General features: G+C 41.3%; 1 protein-coding gene across 7 annotated transcripts in view; it reads right to left on the bottom strand.

Moving 5' to 3' along the window:
- The window catches only part of cfap65 (cilia and flagella associated protein 65), a 218,755-nt gene that overhangs the window by 79,355 nt on the left and 115,805 nt on the right, over positions 1-23,595 (bottom strand). For 6 of the 7 annotated variants that reach the window (XM_072260975.1, XM_072260974.1, XM_072260973.1 and 3 more), the window contains 4 exons: positions 21,798-21,956; positions 19,794-19,959; positions 17,673-17,801; positions 3,982-4,198 (listed from right to left, as the gene is read on the bottom strand). In XM_072260975.1, the coding sequence (XP_072117076.1) occupies positions 3,982-4,198; positions 17,673-17,801; positions 19,794-19,959; positions 21,798-21,956 (671 nt within the window). The remainder of the gene's footprint in view (positions 1-3,981; positions 4,199-17,672; positions 17,802-19,793; positions 19,960-21,797; positions 21,957-23,595) is intronic. The other variant, XM_072260976.1, reaches the window with a different exon arrangement.

Below are 23,595 nucleotides of genomic sequence, written 5' to 3' on the forward strand. Positions count from 1 at the left end.
CACGATATCAGGGTAATACTGAGCTCAAATTAAAGAGCATGAAAAATTTGATTTAGGTATGTGAATGATCATAGCATTCTGAAAACTAGGAAGGATGAATACCTTGGACAGATGTTAAACACAATTCAATGTAGACAATGTACACAAAATGCTGGAGGAACTCGGCAATCCATGCAGCATCTATGGAAAAGAGTAAACTGTTGATGTTTCAGGCCAAGACCCTTCATCAGAAAGGAAAGGAAGGACTTCTCCCTTTCCTCTTAAGTTCTGATGAAGGGTATCGGTCTGAAACATAGATTGTTTACTCTTTTTCATAGTTGCTGCTTGGCCTGCTGAGTTCCTCCAGCATTTTGTGTGTGTTGCTTTGGATTTCCATGCAGATTTTCTTATGCTTTCAATATAGGCAAATTTATCAAATGTTGTAGAAACCACCTGGTTTACTTCAGTGAACAAAATCCACCATAGTTAATTGGTCAGACCTATATGTAACTCCAATAGGCTCCTCAGTCCAGCTAAAACAAAGAATCAACTGTAAACAGCCCTGACATCCACATTTCATCACTGAGCTCCAATCCTCTGCATTTTGCTTTATTATTGAGTCATAGAGCACTACAGCACAGAAAAAGGACATTTGGCCCATCTAGTCCATGCTGAACTATTATTCTGCCTAATCTCATCTATCCATATCTGGACTATAGCCCTCCATTCCCTCAATCTATGTACTTATATAAGCTTCACTTATATGTTGAGATTGAACATGCATCCTTCACTTCCACTGGCAACTTATTCTGCATTCTCATCACCCCTTGAGTGAAGAAGTCCCCCCTCATGTTCCCCTTTAACAATTCACCTTTCACTCTTAAGCAATGAGCTCTAGTTCTAGTCTCGGCCAACCTTGGTGGAAAAAGCCAGCTTGCATTTACACTTATTATACCCCTTATAATTTTGTATACCTCTATCAAATCTCCCCTCAAAAAGATGGCATCTATCATTAAGGACCTCCATCACCCAGGATATACCCTTGTCTCATTGCTACTATCAAGGAGGAGGAACAGCAGCCTGAAGACACACACTCAATGTTTCAGGAACAGCTTCCACCCCCTCCGCCATCAGAATTCTGATTCGACAATGAACACTACCTCACTATTTGTTTTTCTTTTTTGTTCTCTTTGTGTATTACTTATTTGTTTTTATGAATTTATATTTGTAGGTATTGCAATAATTGCTGGTCAAAATGGCACCTGCATACAACGCTCCTTCAGTTGACATCTTCTGGATAGATCATGAAACCATTTATTTAACTTCTTTTATGTCTTTTACATTTGTTTTTCACCTTGAATATGATTCTGGAACTGTTGGAGTCTGTAACCTGCTGTTTGGAGATTGTTTGGGTGTTCCAGTGCCCTGCAGCCTCCAAGAGGATTCCGGGAAGCAGAGGCAGCTTGCGAGAACTTCAAGGCAGGCAGGCTGCGGGATGGCTGTGGGGTGTGAGCCCATGTTCAGCTCCATTTTGCCAATTAAAGCGATGAGGGAGATAGAAACATCGAGGCAACTGCGGAGGGTGAGCACTGACTGTCAACCTTTTGATCGCTGAGAATCGCTCTGCTATGCTACCGTACAGGGGAGAGCCTGCCACTGTATCAGAAGAATGTTGCCCGGGCTTTCTGCATTTTGGATGTGGGCGGCCTTTTTCACCGTTTTTCGCCTGTTTTTTTTTGTGTAGGGGGGAGCGAATTTGGGAGTTGATGTGCCTGTTACATTTTTGTTTGTTTTTTTTGTGCGGGGAGGGGAAACTTGGAGGTTGATAATTGTGTGGCCTTTCTTTTCATTTCTTGGCTACCCAGAGAAGAAGAATTTCGGTGTAGTACACTTTGATAATAAATTAACCTTCGAACCTTTTGCTTCAAAACAACCAATTTCATGACATATGCCAGTGATATTAAACCTGATTCTAGTTTGGATTGTGATTCTATCAGATTCCTTCTTCTTCAGCCTTTTACCTCTCAGCTTCTCAATTCATCTCCCCTCCCCACACATTCATCTACCCCCTCAACTAGCTTCACCTATCAACTTCCAGCTTGTACTCCTTCCCCTCCCCTCAACATCTTATTCGGGCTTCTTTCCCCTTTCCAGTTCTGATGAAGGGTCACGAACTGCATTATCAACTGTTCATTCCTTGCCATAGATGCTGTCTTACCCGCTGAGTTCCACCAGCATTTTGTGTGTGTTACTTGCAGGTTGTAACCACTCAGTGTATAAATAAAATTCCTCTCTTCTCCCACCATGGCTTTTTAATGACCTTTAACGAAGCAACACTGATCTTCTAACTCCTGTCTACCAGAATCAGCTGCCTCATCTTCCTATCAAAATCTCCCTATTAAATCTCTCCTTAACATTCTCTAATGATAATCAACCTAACTTTTTCAATCTCTCCTGTTTCTCCATGTGACTAAATGCCTTCATCTCTTGCTCTGTTCTAGTATACCTTACTTCTATTCCCAATAAATACTAACATACTTTGCAAGTAGCAGTTGGAGCAATAACTTTATAGCACCAGCAATCACTGATCGGGGTTCAATTTCCACTGCTGTCTGTACGGAGCGTGTACGTTCTCCCTGTGACCCTGGGTTTCCTCAAGGTGTTCCGGTTTTGGTTCCTGAAGCAAAATGATGCATTTCACTTTTTCAGCTCCTGTAAGGAGCTTGTACATTCTCCCCTTGACCGTGTGTGTTTTCTCCCGGTGCTCCAATTCCCTACCACAGTTCAAAGACGTACTGTTTGGTAGGTTAATTGGTCATTGTAAATTGTCCCATGATTAGGCTAAAATCAATCAGGGGAATAGCTGAGCAGCACTTCCATGCAATACCTCAAATAAATAAATGATAGATAAAAAAACAAAATTAATCTTTTAAGCTTCATCTTTCTTTAATTGATGTGGAAGGTCCTGGTAAGGCCATCTCTATATGAATCTTTTTAGCCACCAGGCAATTCTTTTGGAGTCAATTTAAGAATCGATCTCATTGGTGGGTGTGGAGCCACACAAAGACCAGGGTATTCCCTAGAGCATAGGAGAATGAGGGAAGGTCTTACAGAAATGTATAAAAATTATGAGGGATATAGATAGGGCGAATGCCTGCAGGCTTTATCCCATCACTTTGGTTGGCATGGTAGTGTAGTGATTAGTATAACTGTGACAATGTGGGTTTCCTCCAGGTGCTTCAGTCTCTTCCCAAATTCGAAAGATGTACTGGTTAATTGCTTACATTGGTGTAATTGGGAGAGGGGAGGCGAGCTCATAGGGAACAAAGGGTCTGTAAACATGCTGTATCTTTAAAATTTAAAAACAAACTAGAGGTCATAGGATTAGGTGAAAGGTGAAATACTTAAGGAGAATCTAAGGGTGATGAGAGTGTGGAATGAGCTGCCAGTATAAATGGTAGATGCAGGTTCAATTGGAACACTTAAGAGAAGTTTGGATAGGTACATGGATGGGGGATGTAGTTGGAGGGATATAGTCTGGGTGCAGGGAGATGGGACGAGGCAGCAGATCAAGTCAGCATGGACTAGATGGGCCAAAGGGCCTAGGTCAGTGCTGAAGTGCTCTATAAGTAGGTAAAGATGTCCCCAAGCTGTCTACAGCAGCATGATAATCCCAAATGATTTAATGTGCCTTCTAGGACTGCTTTCAAGCCTTCCTCAGTTTTCAAAGTTCAAAGTAAATTTATTATCAAAGTGTGTATATGTGACTATATACAACTCTTAGATTCATTTTCTTGCAGGCATTCATGGTAGAACAAAGAAATACAATAGAATCAATGAAAAACTACACAAAGACTGACAAGCAACCAATGTGCGAAAGAAGACAATCCGTGCAAGTACAAACATGCATAAATAAATAGGTAAGTAAGTAAGGAGAACATGAACTTTAGTGTCCTTGATCAGTTCTGCATTACTTCAAGTATCCTGGACATGTTTCCTCACCTGTGTCTGGTTGGCACCCGGTACAAGAGCTCGCCCTCAGTAGGATCCCGCTGAAGGTACTTGTTGAGCAGTTCAAGTGAGAAGAGTCGCCAAAGCTGCTGTTTACTGATGCCACTGATGCTCCCCAGGCACCGAGCATCTGAGATGAATATCATTGGATACACACCATTTGCCGTCACACTACATAAGGTCTTCTCCTCCTCACCTGTATCAGCATCTGACATCGAAGGGATTTTGAGATATAACAGTCAATCATCACTAGGGTTGTGTGGGAGACAGATTCTCAACTCAAGATAAACTTTATTTAGAGCAACACATACAAAATTCTGGAGGAATTCAGCAAGTCAGGCAGCATCTATGGAGATTTCCTCCAACACCTTTAATAATTGAGACATTCTACGTCCTGAAAGTGCAATATGAATGCACGTTTATCGAAATACCTATACATCAGCATCTTTGACACTTCTCAATAAGCATACAAACCATTGCAAAATTAGGGACAGTTCTGTCTGCTGCACAATACATAGCCTTAAACACAAGGGATTCTGCAGATGCTCTAAATCCAGAGCAACACACACAAAATGCTAGACAAATTCAGCAGATCAGACAGCAGCTATGGAGAGGAATAAACAACTTACATATCAGACCTAGACTGTTCATCTGGACTTCATGAGTTGCTACAGCATTTTGTGGACTGTTGATTCCTCTCAATAAATGCTGCCAGACTTGCTGAGTTCCTCCAGAGTTTTGTGTGTGTTGCTCTGGGTTTCCAGCAAAAGGAGAATCTTTTGCATTTATGATTAACTTTATTTGCTGCATGTAGATCAAAACATCGAAACATACAGTGAAATGCATTGTTGTTGCATCAACAACCAACACAGTCTGAGAATGTGCGAGGAGCAGTCCGCTGTGACACTACGCTTCCAGTGCCAGCATAACATGCTCACAATTTACTAACCTTAACCCATACACCTTTGGAATGTAGAGAAAATCAAGGGGTCATGAGGAGAACATATAAAGTCCTTCCGGTAAACATAGGACTAAATTCCTGGGAGAATACATTCATTCTAAGTTAAACAGGGAATGAACTAATTTCAGAAGCTGATTTCAATGTGTGTGTTATCATAAGATATGTAATACAAACTGTGGTTTGTTCTGGGCCTGACCCAACCACTCTGAATCCCATCCAAAGTAGATGTCAATTTTTCCATGTATGACCCAACCATTGCCACAACAGTAAGAATGCTGGGCTTGGGACACTAAGCAAGAATATCTTCTCCTGGATGAGATTCTGTGCTGGAGCTTGACCAGCAGGACTAAGCCTGGGCAACATGGTACCGTAGCAGTTAGTCCAATGCTTTACAGCACCAGCTCTACCATCCAGATTTGATTACTGCTATTGTCTGTAAGGAGGTTGTACATTCTCCCCATAACACCATGAGTTTCCTCTGGGTGCTCTGGTTTCCTACCACATTTCAAAGATATACAGGTTAGGATTAGTGAGTTATGGGCATGCTATGTTGGCCCCAGAAGCGTAGCAAGACTTGCCTAACACTATTATCACTGATTTGACACATATGACACATTTCACTGTAGGTGTTAATGTACATGTGACAAGTAAAGCTAATCTCAATCCAAACACAAACATCTTGTTGGTGTACACACACTACTGGCCCTGAACCAACGTGAGTGATCAGGTCCCATCAGAGACAATGCAGTGCATGTAAACAATAAATTAGGTAGATTGCAAGATCAAGTGTCCTTCTTGTCATACAAGAGGTCTGTTCAAGTGCCTGATAACAATAGGACAGGAGCTAACTATGAGCCCGGTTGGATGTTCTTTCAGGTTTTCCAATACCCATTGTGAGAGGGGAGAGAAGAGAATGCCCAGGGTGGCTGGGGTCTTTGATTATGCTGTCTACTTTACTGAGGAAACAAGAAGAGGGAAATCTGATTTCCATGATGTGCTGAGCTATGTCCGCAACTCTCTGCAGTTTCTTGTGATCTTGTGCAGAGCAGTTGACATACCAAACTGTAATGCATCCACATAGAACTACAGCACTGAGGGAATGCCATACTGTCAGAGATACCATCTATCACATGGGAAGCCAAATAAATACTCCATTTGATCTTTTGTTTGTATGTTAAAAATTCACAGTATTTTTTCAAAGAAACAGAGGACTATCTTCCTCAATGTTCTGGCCAATAATTATCCTTCACCTGTACCACTCAAATGGACTATCTAATCATTTAAGTGCTCTGGGATCTTTCTGTATGCAAATGGTTGTTATGTTTAGTGTATCACACAAGTAATCAAATTCCACGAAGTATTTAAAGGGCATTCAAGTATTTTGAGATTCTAAAGGAGGCACAAGAAACTGCAGATGCTGGAACCTGGAGCAACACAAAAGAAGCTGGAGGACCTGAATGGGTTAGGCAGTATCTGTGAAGGGAAATGGACACTCAGGCCCTTGCTCTACTCCTTCCCCTTCACCCTATTATACTGGCTATCTCCTCCTTTCTTTGCAGAATCTGAATCTGAAACAATCAGGTCCTTAATATCACTGGCAGAAATCATGAAATTTGTTGTTTTGCTACAGCAGTGCATTGCAACACATAATATAAGTTACAATAAACTATAAATTACAATAAGAAATACATATTAAAATTAAGTTAAATAAGTAGTGCAAAAAAGTGTGCAAAATAGAAAAAAAAACAGGGAGGTGGTATGAAAGGGTTCATTGTCCTCAGAAATCTGATGGCAGAGAAGAAGAAGCTGTTCATGAAATGTTGAGTGTGTGCCTTTGGGCTCCTGTACCACCTCCGTGATGGTAGCAATGAGAAGAGGGCACGTGCTAGGTGATGGGGTACTTAATGATGGATGCCGTCTTTTTGAGGCTTCGCCTTCTGGGAGTCCTCAGTGCTGGGGAGGCGCGTGCCCATGAAGGAGCTGGCTGAGTTTACAATTTTCCACTGCTTTTTTGAATCTTGTGCAGTGGCCCCTCCATACCAGATGGTGATGCAGCCAGTTAGAATACTCTCTGTTCAGACTTTTACTTTGAAATATGGCCCTGCCGACTTTTATTCTGATTGTGCTGTCGATTTTAATTCTGGTGGCACTGCTGCATTTAAATTTGAAATTCAGTTGAACCATGTGAGGAAAACAGCCATATTTACACAATCCTGTTTTACCTTTCTTTTGTTTGCATTACTGCAAATCATTGTCTGTAAGTTTTGTTTAATTCATAAAGGAGAATGCTATCTGAGCAATATTTTGAGTTAATATTATTCCCAATGACCAGAATAGTCAGCAACCAGCCTTGGTAATTTAATGAATGTTTACATGATATTAATCTTTTCAAATACTTTAAAACATTGCTTATTCACGCTGTGTATAATTTTGGACATTTTACATGTAAGTGTAGCTTCATACATTCCAAGTTCCTTATGAATGTGTGACTTAATCATCATAAGGTTTTTCCATTAAGTACTTATAGTGTTTTTCTGGTTCATTCTCAGTTTTACTCTTACTCAATTGTATGTGTGCGTGCTGCCCAGAGCTTGAAGGCTATATCCTGATTCCCATGTTCATTTGACTGGAGTTTGGCTTACTGCTGAATTGTGTACTTCCTAATTCACACAAAAGGAGAGTAATACAACAAAAAGATAATGCATCTGGCCAAACAGCCTACAAACAGTCGATGATAGTGAATAACAAGCATTATGGATGAGAGGTATGTAAAATACACAACATCACAGGAAAGACAAAGCTCACCAGACAGGTTGACTACAGTTCATTGCAATCATCAGATCGTTAGTTGGCACTGCAGCAGCAGGAGCCAGAGCGAAGGCAGAGACTGCACAACCATGTACTGCATTTGCAGAGCGGGAGATAGCCATTAAATCAGACAAAGTTTGGCTAGAGGCTAATTTGGAGTTCCCTTCCTCTTCAAAAATAGGCTGCAGCTACTATCACCCAGGCAGTGATATTAGAGGCAGCAGCAGAGCAAGAGGTTGAGGAGCTGTACAGTAGAAAAGCCACCTGGTAGTAATACAGGGCAATCAGCCAGCAGTGGTTACCTCCCCAGCAAGTTGCTTGCAGCAAAGCTCAGAAATACTTAATCCTTCACATTAGTTACACAACTCTTACTGACCTGTCCAACACCAAACAAGGCATTCCCCTACTACTAAAAAAGAGGATTCAATGCCAAAATTTGTGAGTAATGATCCACATTGGCAGCCAAGGTTTAACATACCTTAGCACAAAGGTAGTTTACTGGTAGGCCATCCAGACCCCTCAGTCATGATGAATATGGCAAAGTATCTGGCAAGCAAAGAGCCATGAGCATCGGCCTATCACAGTTTGGCAACCATCCAGAAAGTTATAGAGTATGGAAGTTGTCTTTTAATAATACAATCAAAGACATGGATCTTACTACTGGTGAGGAATTGGACCTGCTGTCAAAATGGCTTTGTATGGAATCTTCAAGTTATGTTAGGCACTTTAGAGCAGTTCATATAGGCAATCCAGCTGTAGCTTTAAGAATGATCTGCAGCAAGCTCAATGAATGTTATGACGTGCCAGTGGTAATAGAAAGTACACTTTTGAAGAAGTTGGACGTCTTTCCAAAGATTTCAAATAAGGATAACTTGGGAGTTAAGAGAACTTGAGATCTGTTAATGGAGCTGCTTTCAGCAAAAGGAAAGTGGTTATCTGCCTGGTTTAGCTTATTTAGACACTGGCCACGGCATTTGTTCTATTGTTGAAAAACTGATACATTCTTTGCAAGAGAACTGGATTTCTTAAGGTTCAAAGTATAAAGAGGAGAATGGAATCACATCTTCCCTTTTCTTTCTTCACTGATTTCAACTGCCGTCATGCTTCATGTTGTATCTGTGCAACTACATATCAATTAAATAATTCACATTGCAGCGAGACAGAGAGAGAGGAGATCAATACACATGCGTAGGCAACAAATCAATGAGCATAGGTAAGTTATCAGTCCTTACGTAGTGCTAAGCAGAGTCATTGATCTAAAAGAAATAGATCCATACATTACACTTCCTCCCTCTTTAGATTAATGTAACACAAAACTGTATATGTACCAAACATTCAATTTCCCTTTCACAAACCATATTCAAATAAGCATGCTTTCACAATAATGATCCATAACTAACTTCACTATACTAAAGATTCAGTCTTCACTCTGTTTCTTTCAGTACGGTGCCTCTAGGTCTGTGGAGTGGCATCAGGTTGGCAGCGTCTTGTCAAATACAACGTTCTTGGTTGCCATTGTCACATTACTGTTAGTGACATGACCATTACTGAGAGAGAAGTTTGGTGGCTGTAATGTGTCCATCTTGTTGGATGCAGTCGACTCAGGTGTGTTCTCCAATTGAGCATCCAGTAGCTGGGCCACATGACGTCTCCACGTATGATCTCCAACATTCACTGTGTACATCAATGGTCCAGTTCTTGGAGCGATCCTACTGGGTGTCCATTTGTTTTCTTGGTAACCACACACCAGGACTTCGTGTCCAATCTTGAAGCTCCTTGCTGATTCACTTGGTAACTGGCTGAACTGTCATTTTGCACTTCCCTCCATAGATCTGGTTTCAGAGGTCTATGCAAGATCTCAGATTCCTGCTCATGAACAGCATTGCAGGTGTTTCATTTGTCCTCACACAAACAGAGTTCCAATATATAAAAAGGAAATAGTCCACTTTGTGCTGTGGAAAACTGTCTTCCTTGTCCATAGCTTTAATGGACTTCTTGAAGGTTTGGATAAACCTTTCAGCAAACCCATTCATTGCTGGGTAGTGAGGAGCTGATTTGAAATATCTGATGCCATTTTTCTTCATGAATAGTCTGAACTCTTCTGATGTGTATTGAGGTCCGTTGTCACTCACAATTTGTTCAGGTAAGCCATTCCTGGCAAAGATAATCATCAGACCCTTTTCTGAAGTGGTTGACTTCATTGGTATGACCTCCGGCCACTTCAAATGCGCATCCACAGTTTTCAGAAATATGGAGCCCATGAATGGCCCAGCAAAGTCAATATATATTTCCCATGGTGACAAAGGACACTCCCACAGGTACAATTGTGCCTGTGGTGGTCCACTTTGAATCTTTTGGCACCCTGAATAGCTTTTGGTCAAGTCTTCAATCTGTCTATATATTCCCAGCGAGACTTCATCTTGACACCTTGACTGTACCCAGGTGTCCTTCATGCAGATTTTCTAACAGTTTGGTGTGCAGTTTAGAGAGAACCTCAACATGAGATCCACTCATCAGCATTCTTTGACATACCGACAGTTAGTCTTGTCTCACTGAGAACTCTGGAGACATAGGATTACCCTGAACTGGCCATTCTTGCAAAGACTTTTGACAATGTCAGGCCATTCCTTGTTTCTCTTTGTATTTCAGAATTTGTTACTGGCAACTGGTCCACCAATGCTGCGTAGAACTCCTTTGTTGGGTCACAGAATGAAGACTTTTCTTCTTCAGTTTCCAACAGTGGGAGACATGACAACTGTCAATGTTGTTGTGTTGTTTGGTACCCTTGAACTCTAAGTCATAAGATCATGTTACAGCCCTACATCCTCCTCCCTCTCCTTGGGCATTCAAGATTTTAGATTGTACTTCAGAAATAGCGGGAAGGAAGAATAAGAAACTTTGCCGTCTGTGAATGCTTTATGCACAGAGGTTTATAACAGCAGTCTAGCCACAAAATCCTGTTCAACAGTATGCTTAGTTAAAGTATATCTTAAAGGGCAACGAGAAAATGCTTTCAAGATGTACGCAATGATTGATGACCAGCGCAACAGATCCTTAGCTCAGTCAAATGTCTTTGATCTGTTGGCATCCATAGCAACTCATCATCCTACATCTTGAAGACCTGTGTTGGTGTAATGGAGAGATCAGGCAGAAGAGTAACGGGTTATCAGATTGAAGCATGAAATGGTGGCATTGCATTACACTAATTGCATGTAATGACATTCCAGACAACCACAAAGAAAACTGACTCCTCAGGCTTCTCACAAACAGGAGAATATCTGCAGATGCTGGAAATACAAGCAACACACAAAAAATGCTGGAGGAACTCAGCAAGCCAGACAGCATCTATGGAAAAGAGTACAGTCCATGTCTCAGCCCAAAACGTCGACTGCTCTTTTCCATAGATGCTGCCTGGCCTGCTGAGTTCCTCCAGCAGTTTGTGCATGTTCCTCAGGCTCCTCTCTATCACCCCCACCTCAAGTGTCTTGCCAAAAAGATCCCACCTCTAGATGATAAAGCCCAAATCCTACTTTTGCTTGGGAGAGATATCCTCACAGCACGTAAGGTCAGGAAGCATATCAACAGTCCTGGTAATTCACCCTTTGGACAGAAGCTGGGCTTAGGATGGGTCCTTGTTGATGGTATATGCTTAGGGAACATCCACTGGCCTACTGTGCACAACATTAAAACAGACATTCTGGAAAATGGGAGGCCTTCACTGTTCACCCCTTGCACATGTCGATCTCGTTCAGACCCAGGGAATAACTGTCAAACACAGTTTACTTAAAAGTACATACTGTTTATTAGCAAGTTTGCATTCTCAGTTGGCAACACAGAGTCTCTGCTCACCAAGCTTGAGAAAATCTGCAGTCAAGTGAGCCCAGAATACTGTTTGGAGCTGCTGATATACATTGTTATGATATAATTTGATAAGGGTAAATCGAGAAGCATCTCATGGAAGAAACACATATTTATTCATATATTATTCTCACAGCACGACTTGTCAAGCTGCCAATAAGTCCATTAGGTTTTAGCCCTTTTAATTCTGCATATAATTTCTCACACAAACCATCTTAACTTTAAAGAAAAGGTAAACTCCAGTCTACAGCCTCAACACGATCTCTCATAAAGTGCCAGTATCAAAAAAAAAACATCCCAGAATAACTTGCCACCTGAGGTATATATGGCAGACACTAGAATATGGCAGAGAAAAGAATTAGCTAAATGCATTTTCTATAACCAAAGCCCAATTGCTAGGTAAAGCCACAGGACAAATCCAGGGTATGGTAGAAAAGCTGCAAAGACTAATGGAACTGGTCCCAGAAACAAAAAGGTAGCAGCCATCAAGAAGCAAAAGACATGTACTGTAGAAAAACAACCATGTGATCAGATAGCAGTGAAAGGAGGGAATGTCAACACAGTGTATTGTGTAGAGCATGTGGTTCCCAGTGACCCATCAGCCGTACATGCAGTGAAGGACTCTTAAACTGCAGAGGTATATCAACGGACAAGGCTGCACTTGGGACTTTAATCGACCACACTCCTTACATATAGCCGATAGCCAGCACCTGGGAGCACATGATCGTGTGTCGAGGAGAATCATGGACTTTATGCTGTTGCACACAGGATCTTCCAGTTTGAATCATGAGGTTCTGTGCACTCTCATGGCAGAAGTACAGGCAATTATCAATCTGAGGCCATTAGTTCCAGTCCCTGCAGATGCCTTTGATCCTTTGCTTCTTACTCCTGCTATGCTTCTCACACAGAAACACAATGCACTGGCCACAACTGGAAACTTTACAGACCAGGATGTCTGTAAACCACAATGGCATCAAGGGCAGAATTCAGCTGATCTATTCTGGAGATGATGAAGACAAGACTATCTGCAGACACTGCAAGTTCACCACAAATGGTAAGAGTCATGCTCTAACGTTGAAGAAGGTGATGTTGTGCTTCTGAAGGACAGCAGGGTAGCCCAAAATGACTGGCCCATGGCATTAGTAACACGCACATTTCCAAGTGAAGATGGGAGAGTTCGCGAAGTAGAGCTCAAGACGACAAAGCAAGGGTCATATGAGAAATACTTCAGGCCTGTGTCCGAGATTGTTCTCCTTCTGAAAAAGTAAGATAGAACTTTGTAACCTGTTGCATTAACTGTGATATCATTATAGAGGCCAGGCGGGAGTATTCAGGCTTTTACTTTGAAACAAGGCCCTGCCAGCTAACTGTATATTTTGATTGCCCTGAGGACTTTAATTCTGAAGGCCCTGCTGCCTTTAAATTTGAAATTCAGTTGAACCACATGAGGAGAGCAGCCTTTTTATTTTGGGGAAGTTTTTCAGTCAGATCAAAGCAGATTTACACAATCCTGTGTTGCCTTTCCTTTGCTTGCACCATCATAAATTATCATCCATAAGTTTTGGCCTAGTTTATAAAGGAGAAAGCTATCTGAGCAATATTTTGTGTTAATATTACATAGAAGTTTATTCCCAATTATCTGTATAGTGTTTGATCAACCATGGTAATTTAATGAATTCTTAAATTATATTAATCTTCTCACATACTTTAAAACTTTGTTTACTCATGTTGTGTATAATTCTGGATATTTTACATGTAAGTCTTGCTTCATACGTTCCCAATGTCTTACGAATGCGTGACTTAATCATCATAAGTTTGCTGCATTAAGTACTTAATGGTATTTTTCAGGTTTGTTTTCAGTTTTACACTTACTAAATTGTATATGTGCATGCTGCCCAAATAAAGCACCCAGAACTTGGTTGCTCCTGACTCCTGTGTTCAGTTGAGTGGTCTGGCAAATTGCTGAATTGTGTACCTCCTACTTCACACACAAGGAGAGTAGTATACTTTCCACGGTACAGCTGCAGAAATTTGTGAGAGTCTTTGGTGACATAACAGGTCTCCTCAAACTCCTAATGAAATATAGCCGTTGTGTCTAATTGAAACAATATGTTGGGTCCAGGATAGATCTTCAGAGATGTTGACATCCAGGAACTTGAAACTAATCACCCTTTCCACTGCTGATCCCTTAAAGAGGACTGGCATGTGTTCCACCAACTTCACCTTCCTGAAGACCAGAATCTATTCCTTGGTCAACTGACATTAGGTGTACAGTTGTTGTTGCAACACCACTCAGTCAACTGATCTATCTCACTCCTGTATGTCTCCTTGTCACCATGTGAAATTCTGCCAACAATGGTTGTGTCATTAGCAAACCTATGGATAGCATTTGAGCTGTGCTTAGTCACACAGTTGTGGGAGCAGAGAGAATAGAGCAGTGTCTAATGAGGCTTAATGGGTAGAATTGAGGAATAAGAAAGCTATGACCACATTAATGGGATTATATTATAGACCACCCAACAGCCCTCAGAATGTAGAGGAGCAAATTGGTAGTGAGATCGCAGAGTGTTGCAAGAAACAAAAGGTTGTGATAGGTGATTTTAACTTTCCACGTATTGACTGGGACTCTCATACTCTAAAAGGGCTGGATGGGAAAAAGTTTATCAATTGTTTTCAGGAAAGGTTCCTTAGTCAAGTCTCAACTAGGGAGAATGTGATACCCTATTAGGGAATGACTTAGGGCAGGTGACAGAGGTTTGTGTAGGGGAACACTTTGCAACATAATAGTTTCAAGGTTAATTATGGAAAAGGATAGGTCTGATCCTTGGGTTAAGATTCTAAATTGGAGAAAGGATCTGGCAAGTGTAGATCTGGACAGGCCATTTTCTGATAAATGTGTACTTGATAAATGTGCAGCCTTCAAAAATGAAATTCTGAAAGCAAAGAGTTTGTATGTCACTGTCAGAATAAAAGGCAAGGATAACAAGTTTATGTAACCTTAGTTTATGAGAAATACCAAGGCCCTAGTTAAGAAAGAAGGAGGTACATAGCACAGATAAACAGGCAAGAACAAATGAAGTACTCAAGGAGTATAGGAACTGATCCAGCTGCTGTGCATTCCTGCCCCGCTGGTGTGATGAACTGGGGACCGAGGCTTGGGCCTACTCCGGCTGCTCTAGGAGCGGATCTGGGACTCCGTCTGGTTTGGGATACTTGTTTCTATTGTTTGCATGATAAGTGTGTTTTTTCTCTCTCTTTCTCTGTGCAGTGGTTTCTATTTTTTTTAAAATTGGGTTATTCATGTTTCTTCCTTTGTAGCTGCCTGTAAGCAGACAAATTTCAAGATGTATAATTCATAAATTCTTTAATAATAAATGTGCTTTGAATCTTTGAATAAGAAATGCAAGAGAACAATAAGAAGGAAATCAGGAGAGCTAAAGGAATACATAAGGTTGTTCTCAAGGTGAAGGAGAATCCTGAGAGCTTCTACAGACATATTAATAGCAAAAGGAGAGCAAAGGACAAAACTGATCCTTTGGAAGATCAGATTGGTAATCTATGTGTGGAGCTGAAAGAGACTGGGGAGATCTTAAATGATCATTTGCATCCGTATTTTCTCAGGAGATGGACAAAGAGTCTTTTAATGTGAGGAAATGCATCATTGAAGTCATGGACCCTTTGCAGATTACAGAGGAGGAGGCATTTGCTGTCTTGAGACAAATTAGGGTGGATAAATCCTCCGGGCCTGACAAGGAGTTCCCTCAGACTCTGTGGGAGGCTATTGCAGAAATTGCAGGGGCCTAGCAGAGATACTTAAAACATCCTCAGCAATAGATGAGGTACCTGAGAATTGGAGGATAGCTAATATTGTTCCACTGTTTAAGAAAGGCCTTAAGAATAAATCAGGAAATTATATCCAATGAACCTGACATAAGTTGTGGAAGGTTTTCTAAGGGACCAGATATATAAGTATTTGGAGAGAGAGTGGTGGTAAGTTGTGTCTAACAAACCTTTGTGTTTGGTAAGTTGTGTCTAACCAATCTGATAGAGTTTTTCAAAGAAGTTACTAGGAAAGTTCATGAAAGCAGGCACTGGATGTTGTCTACATGGACATTAGCAAAGCTATTGACAAGGTCCTGCATGGGAGGTTAGTCAAGAAGGTTCAGTCGCTTGGCATTCGAGATAATGTAGTAAATTGGATCAGACATTGGCTTTGCAGAGGAAGCCAGAGAGTGGCTGTAGATGGTTGCCTCTCTGACTGGAAGCCTGTGATTAGTGGTGTGCCACAGGCATCAGTGCTGGGTCTGTTGCTGTTTGTCATCTATATTAACAATCTGTATGATGATGTGGTAAACTGTGTAACCAAATTTGCCGGTGACACCAAAATTGGAGATGTAGTGGACAGTGAGGAAGACTATCAAAGCTTGTAGTGGGACTTGGACCAGCTGGAAAAATGGGCTGAAAAATGGCAGATAGGATGTTATGCAGGCAACTGTGAGGTGTTGCACTTTGGGAAGAATGACCAGGATACGTTTTACACGGTGAGTGGTAGGGCGGTAGAACAGATGGATCTTGGAATACAGATCCATAATTCCTTAAAAGTGGTGTCACAGGTAGAAAGGATTGTAAAAAAAGCTTTTGGCACATTGTCCTTCATAAATCAATGTACTAATACATGAGTTGGGATGTTATGTTGAAATTGTATAAGATGCTGTTGAGGCGTAATTTGGAGTACTGTGTGCAATTTTGTTCACCTACCTACAGGAAAGATGTAAATAAAATTGAAAGAGTGCAGAGAATATTTATAAGGATATAGCCAGGATGAGAGGACATGAGTTATAGGGAAAGGTTGAATAGGTTAGGACTTTATTACTTTGAAAGTAAAAGATTAATGGGAGATTTGATAGAGGTATACAAAATTATGAGGGGTATAGATAAGGTAATACAAGCAGGCTGTTTCCACTGATGTTGGGTGAGACTAGAACTAGAGTTCATGGGTTAAGGATAAATGGTAAAAAGTTTAGGGGTAACATGAGGGGGAACTTCTTCACTTAGAGAGTGGTGAGATTGTGGAGCAAACTCTCCAGCACTAGTGGTGGATGTGGAGTTGATTTCAACATTTGAGAGATATTTGGAAAGATACATGGATAAGTGGGGTAAGGAGGGCTATGGTCTGGGTGCAAGTCGATGAGACTAGGGAGATTAATGGTTCAGCACAGATTGGATGAGCCAAAGTGTGTATTTTTGTTCTGTAGTGTTCTATCAACAGAATAAAAATCTCCTGGTTCATCCATGGCTTTTGGTTTTGGTACGTCTATATGTTCTCGAAGGCACACATTCATCCACACAGCTCTTAATGAACTCAATGATAACTGTAGCATATTCATTCACATTCAAAGATGAATCCCTGAATATTGTCCACTCCACAGACTCAAAAAGTCCTGTAAGTACTCCTCTGCCTCCTGCGACTATCACTTCTTGGTCCTCACCACCAGTGCTGTGGCCTTTAGTCTCTGCCTATATGCCAGAAGTAGAAGTGCAGCCAGGTGATCGGACGTTTCAAAGTGCATTCAGATTCAGGTTCATTTATTTATCACGTGTATGTAAACACAGCATTGTCTGCATTAACAGCCAACCCAACCTAAGGATGTGCTGCAGGAAGGATTAAAGATACTTGCCTTATGGTCTTATGGTCTAACAAACAACAAAACAGCAACAGGAAAACAAGCCCTAATCAAGGGCTTCAACTCGAAACAGTGGCTGTCTACTTCCCTCCATAGATACTGCCTGACCTGATGAGTTCCTTCAGAGCCTTTTGTGTTGCTTGAGCTGAAAATGCAATATAAATGCAAACCATTTTATGGAAATATTTTGCAAATCAGCAACCTTTACATTTCACAGTAAGTATGTCAATCATTGTAAAATTTGGGGCAATTCTCTCCGCTGCTTTTCACTTATGAATCTGTAATGAGATCCGAGCAGCAAAATTGCAAATCTACAATGAGTTTCAAATGGAAAATCTAACAACTATTCTACACAAAGTAAAAGTACCCACCTTTAGCAGACAGAATCTTGGAGTTAATTGTCCAAGTGTAATAAATTCTTCGAACAGGCCATGCCACAAACCTAAAGGAAAGTCTTGACCTTCCAGGGATTGTACCGTGATGGTATTCCAGTTCAAAAGCTAAGAAAACATGCATTTTCCACAGAAATTATATAATAAATAAGACATAAAACATAGAAGAGTACAGCAAAGTACAAGCCCTACAGTTCACAATCTTATACTGATCTTTTAACCCACTCAAAGATTAATCTAACCCCTCCTTCCCACATTGCTCTCTATTTTCTATCATCCATGTGCCTATCTAAGAGTCTTTTAAATGTCCTTTGACCACCAACCCTGGCAGCATGTTTCACACACTCACCTCTATCTGTTTTTTTAAAAAAAAAAAAAAAAAACTTCCTGACATCCCTTATACTTACCTCCAATCACCTTAAAAGCAAGTCTTCATGTATTAACCATTTTGGCCCTGGGAAAAAGACATTGGCTCTAACAATCAACACTCATCAAAGTTGCTGGTGAACGCAGCAGGCCAGGCAGCATCTGTAGGAAGAGGTGCAGTCGACGTTTCAGGCGGAGACCCTTTGTCAGGACTAACTGAAGGAAGGGTGAGTAAGGGATTTGAAAGTTGGAGGGGGAGATCCAAAATGATAGGAGAAGACAGGAGGGGGAGAGATTGGCTCCATCCCTCCCCCTCCTGTCTTCTCCTATCATTTTGGATCTCCCCCTCCCCCTCCAACTTTCAAATCCCTTACTCACTCTTCCTTCAGTTAGTCCTGACGAAGGGTCTCCGCCTGAAACGTCGACTGCACCTCTTCCTACAGATGCTGCCTGGCCTGCTGCGTTCATCAGCAACTTTGATGTGTGTTGCTTGAATTTCCAGCATCTGCAGAATTCCTGTTTGCGTTTTGGCTCTAACAATACTTCTTATCATCTTATACACTTCCATCAAGTCACCTCTCATCCTCATTCGCTCCAGAGAAAAGCCCTAGCTCACTCAACTTACCCTCATAAGACATGCTCTCTAATCTGGGCAACAACCTGGTAAATTCCCTCTGCACCCAGTACAAACATTCATATTGTAGATTATCAGAGAGGCTGAGCAGAATGCTGCCTAGGAACAGGTTTAGGACATTCTGCCCTTCAAGTCCAGTTCACAATTCAATTAGATCAAAGCTGATTTGTCTCTTAGTTCCATTACTTCGTTTCATAACCCCTAATACCATTACTCAATCAATCTCACTTCTAAAAATTCCCAGACTCCATAGCTTTTAGTTATAGGAATTTACTGCCCTTTCTATGAAGAATTGTTTCCTGACATCACCCTTGAATTGCCTACTTATAATTTTAACGATTTAAAAATGATAAAAGATTAGCTTTATTTGTTACATGTACATCGAAACAGTGAAATGTGTCATTTGCATCAACAGTCAACACAGTCCAAGGATGTGCTGAGGGCAGCCCGCAGGTGTCGCCACACTTCCAGTGCCAACATAGCATGCCCACAACTTGGAATGCGGAGGAAATCAGAGCATCTGGAGTAAACCAAGCCAGTCACGAAGAAAGCATTCAAACTCCTTACAGACAGCACTAGGAATTGAACCCTGATCGCTGCATCGTAAAGCATTACCTAGCCTTTATGCTATCATGAGCTTCCTTCAACTGAACTCTCCAGTCAAAGAAAACTGTTTATCCCTAACGACTCTGCTAACATCTTTAATTTACCTAAGTATCTAAAATACTTCTCAGTTTAATTATTGATGGAAAATAGAAGACATTGGCAAGGTCTAGTGGCCACTAATCCAAATGTTAACCAGATTAGACTGCATTTTGTAAGGAAATGTGAAAAGCAAATTAAAAAATGCATAATATACATAGAATCTGAAATGACAGCAGAAAATGGTATGGGTGACAGAGGTGACTTTGAAATTACAGTTCCCAAACCATTCCTTCATTGTCTTATGTCTACAGGTGATGAGTTGATTTTGATTTCATGTCATCTTAAGTCAGTGACAATAACCCTGACTTGGATTCTGAAATGTTTAGTCTATAACCTTTCCAAAGTCTGTTTTCCCATAGTTTGTAATGAATAGTATGCCATTTCTCTGCACGTACCCATCGGATCATTCACAACAACATCGGGGTCACATGGTCCTGTGATGCTCTGCTTGACAGTGAGGGCAAAGTTTAAGGAGCATGGTTCATTATTCAGCAATACAAGTTCACCTGACTGAGAATTGCCAACCAGGATGTCTCCCAGGTCTATCTGCTCCTTCTCAGCCTGAAAGAGAAGGACAAATGACAACGATCACTGATATAATTTGCAAACACCATGTACAGTATCAACAAACATGTCTACCATTCACTGAAGAATTATTAAATTGGTTTATTATTGCACTGAGGTACAGTGAAAAACTTTGCTTTACATGGCATCCATTCAAATCATTTCATCAGCATAATACCATAAGGCATAAGAGCAGATTAGGCTCTTCAGCCCATTCCACCATTCCATCATGACTGATTTATTATCCCTCTTGGCCCCATTCTCTTGCTTTCTCCCCCTAGCCTTCGATGCTCTTGCTAATCAAGAACATACCAACCGACTGCTTTAAATATACCCAGTGCCTTGGCCTCCACAACTCTCTGTGAGAATGAATTCCACAAATTCACCACCTGCTCACTAGAGAAATGCCTCCTCATCTCTCTTCTAAAGAAAATGCTTCTCCTCTGAGGCTGTGTCCTTTGGACCTAGACTCCCTCACTATAGGAAAAATCCTCTCCACATCCACTTTACCTAGGCCTATTGATATTCAATAACTTTCAATAAGATCACCTCTCAATGTTCTAAACTCCAGCAGGTACTGACCCAGAGCAATCAAATGCTTATGAACCTCCTCTGAACCCTCCCTAATGCCAGCATATGCTTTCTTTGATAAGGGGCCTTAAACTGCTCCCAGTACTCTAAGTGCACTCTGAGCAATGCCTTATAAAGTCTAAGCATCAGATCAGTACTTTGAGGTAGTACAAAGGAAAACAACAACAGAATGCGAGATTCTACGATGTTGGAAATCCAAAAGAATGCACACAAAGTGCTGGAGGAATTTAGCAGGTTGGCAACATCTATGTAGGGGAATAAATAGCCGACATTTCGAGCTGAAACCCTTCATCAGGACTTGAAAGAAGTTCTCCTTGAGCCTGGTGGTACATGTTCTCTGGATTTTATATCTTCTGTCCAATGGGAGGGTGGGAGAAAAGAGAATGTTAGGGGTGTGCGGTATATTCCATTTACAGGGAACAGATGACAGAGAGTAACAATTATTCCATTGTTAATGCACCAGCACCTACCACCAAGCACATTAAAATGCTAGGATGTGAAAGGCTCTGTACAAAATAATAAATAAATTCTACCTCAGAAGGCATTGCATTGATTTACAGCAGCAAAACAAAACATTCATCCCATACGGCATAGGAATAGAATTTAGCCATTCAACTCACTAAGTCTGCTCTGCAAATCCATCATGGCTCCTTTATTTTTCCTCTCAACCCTATTCCCTAGACTTCTCCCCATAACCTTTGACACCCTTACTAATCAAGAACCTATCATCCTCAACTTAAAATATACTCAATAACTTGACCACCACAGCCGTCTGTGGCAACAAATTCAGCAAAGGTGATAAGCAGATGGAAAGGGTGGGGAGGGGAGAAGGTAAAGGGGGCTGGTGGGATCAGAAAAAGGGAAAGGACAAGGGAGTAAACACGAGAGATACTGGATATGTTCAGCAGCACGCACAAAATGCTAGAAGAACTTAGCAAGCTGGGCAGCATTTATGGAGGGGAATAAACAGTTGACATTTCGGTCCAAGACTTTTTATTGGGACAAGGGAGAGGTTACCATCAGGATAATGTGGTCCTGCATAGATGAGTGTCACAGGAGCTTTATTCCAATAGCAACTACACTTGCAAAAAATACTACTTTGACTGTAAAGCGATATAGCCGTAAAGTACGGTGGTTGTGAAAGATGCCATACATGCAAAAACGAAGTAGGTGCAAAAGTAATTATTACGAAAGAAAGAAAATGCGCGTGAACAGGATTACTTCCTTCTCTCCTTTGTTCTCACCGTGATTATGCCCACTGTTCCTTCACCAATAACCCTGAGGGTGAAATTAATTTTCTTTCCTTGCTCTGTACAGTGTGGGCCTTTCACTCCCCACACAGAAATGTGGGGTTTCAGGAAATACTTCCGTTCTTCTTGCGGGTAGAAAGACCATGTTTGTGCCTGCAAAAAGCACACAATATGTTGTTGGTAAAATCCATGATAACTATTCCAAGCACTTTAAATTGAGTAGAAAATATGTTTGTAACACATGTCAGTTTATTATATTCACTAAGAAAAATAAATAACATTATCACTTTCCCCAGATAAAAAAAGTCACCTGAGTCAATCCTTAGAATCTTCGCACTGACTGCAAATTGTTAAGCTGATGAAGAAGGTCCTGAGCGGCAGGATTTACCAACAATACGATTAGGAATGGCTTTGTGAAAGGCAGGTCGTGCCTTACGAGCCTGATTGAATGTCTTGACGATGTGACTAAGCACATTGATGAAGATAGAGCGGTAGATGTAGTGTATATGGATTTCAGCAAGGCATTTGATAAGGTACCCCATGCAAGGCTTATTAAGAAAGGAAGGAGGCATGGGATCCAGGGGGACATTGCTTTGTGGATCCAGAACTGGCTTGCCCGCAGAAGGCAAAGAGTGGATGTAGACGGGTCATATTCTGCATGGAGATTGGTGACCAGTGGTGTCCCTCAGGGCTCTGTTCTGAGACCCCTACTCTTTGTGATTTTTATAAATGACCTGGATGAGGAAGTGGAGGGATGGATTAGTAAAGTTGCTGATGACATAAAGGTTGGGGGTGCTGTGGATAGTGTGGAGGGCTGTCAGAGGTTACAACGGGACATTGATAGGATGCAAAACTGGGCTGAGGAGTGGCAGATGGAGTTCAATCTGGATAAGTATGAGGTAAAATATGATCGCAGAATATAGCATTAATGGCAAGACTCTTGGCAGTGTGGAGGATCAGAGGAATCTTGGGGTCCAAGTCCATAGCACACTCAAAGCTGCTATGCAGGTTGACTCTGTGGTTAAGAAGGCATACAGTGCATCGGCTTCCATCAATCATGGGACTGAGTTTAAGAGCCGAGAGGTTATGTTGCAGCTATATAGGACCCTGGTCAGACCCCACTTGGAGTACCATGCTCAGTTCTGGTCAACTCACTATAGGAAGGACATGGAAACCATAGAAAGGGTGCAGAGGAGATTTACAAGGATGTTGCCTGGATTGGGGAGCATACCTTATGAGAATAGGTTGAGTGAAGTCGGCCTTTTCTCCTTGGAGCGACAGAGGATGAGAGGTGACTTGATAGAGGTGTACAAGATAATGAGAGGCATTGATCGCGTGGATAGTCAGAGGCTTTTTTCCCCGGGCTGAAATGGCTAACACAAGAGGGCATAGTTTTAAGGTGCTTGGAAGTAGGTACAGAGGGGATGTCGGGCTAAGTTTTTTACTCAGAGACTGGTGAGTGCGTGGAATGGGCTGTCGGCAGTGGTGGTGGAGGCGGAAATAATAGGGTCTTTTAAGAGACTCCCGGATGGCTGCATGGAGCCAAGAAAAATAGAGGGCTATTGGTAAAGCCTAGGTAGTTCTAAGGTAGGGACATGTTCAGCACAGCTTTGAGAGCCAAAGGGCCTGTATTGTGCTGTATGTTTTCTATGTTTCTAAATTTATTATCAAAGTATGTATATGTCACCATATACTACCTTTTGATTCATTTTCTTGCAGGCATTTACAGGAAAGTAACGACATACAATATTTTTTTTAAATTACACACATATACAAAGACTGATAAACAACC

This window comes from Mobula birostris, chromosome 6, assembly GCF_030028105.1.
Source record: "Mobula birostris isolate sMobBir1 chromosome 6, sMobBir1.hap1, whole genome shotgun sequence".
NCBI classification, from domain to species: domain Eukaryota; kingdom Metazoa; phylum Chordata; class Chondrichthyes; order Myliobatiformes; family Myliobatidae; genus Mobula; species Mobula birostris.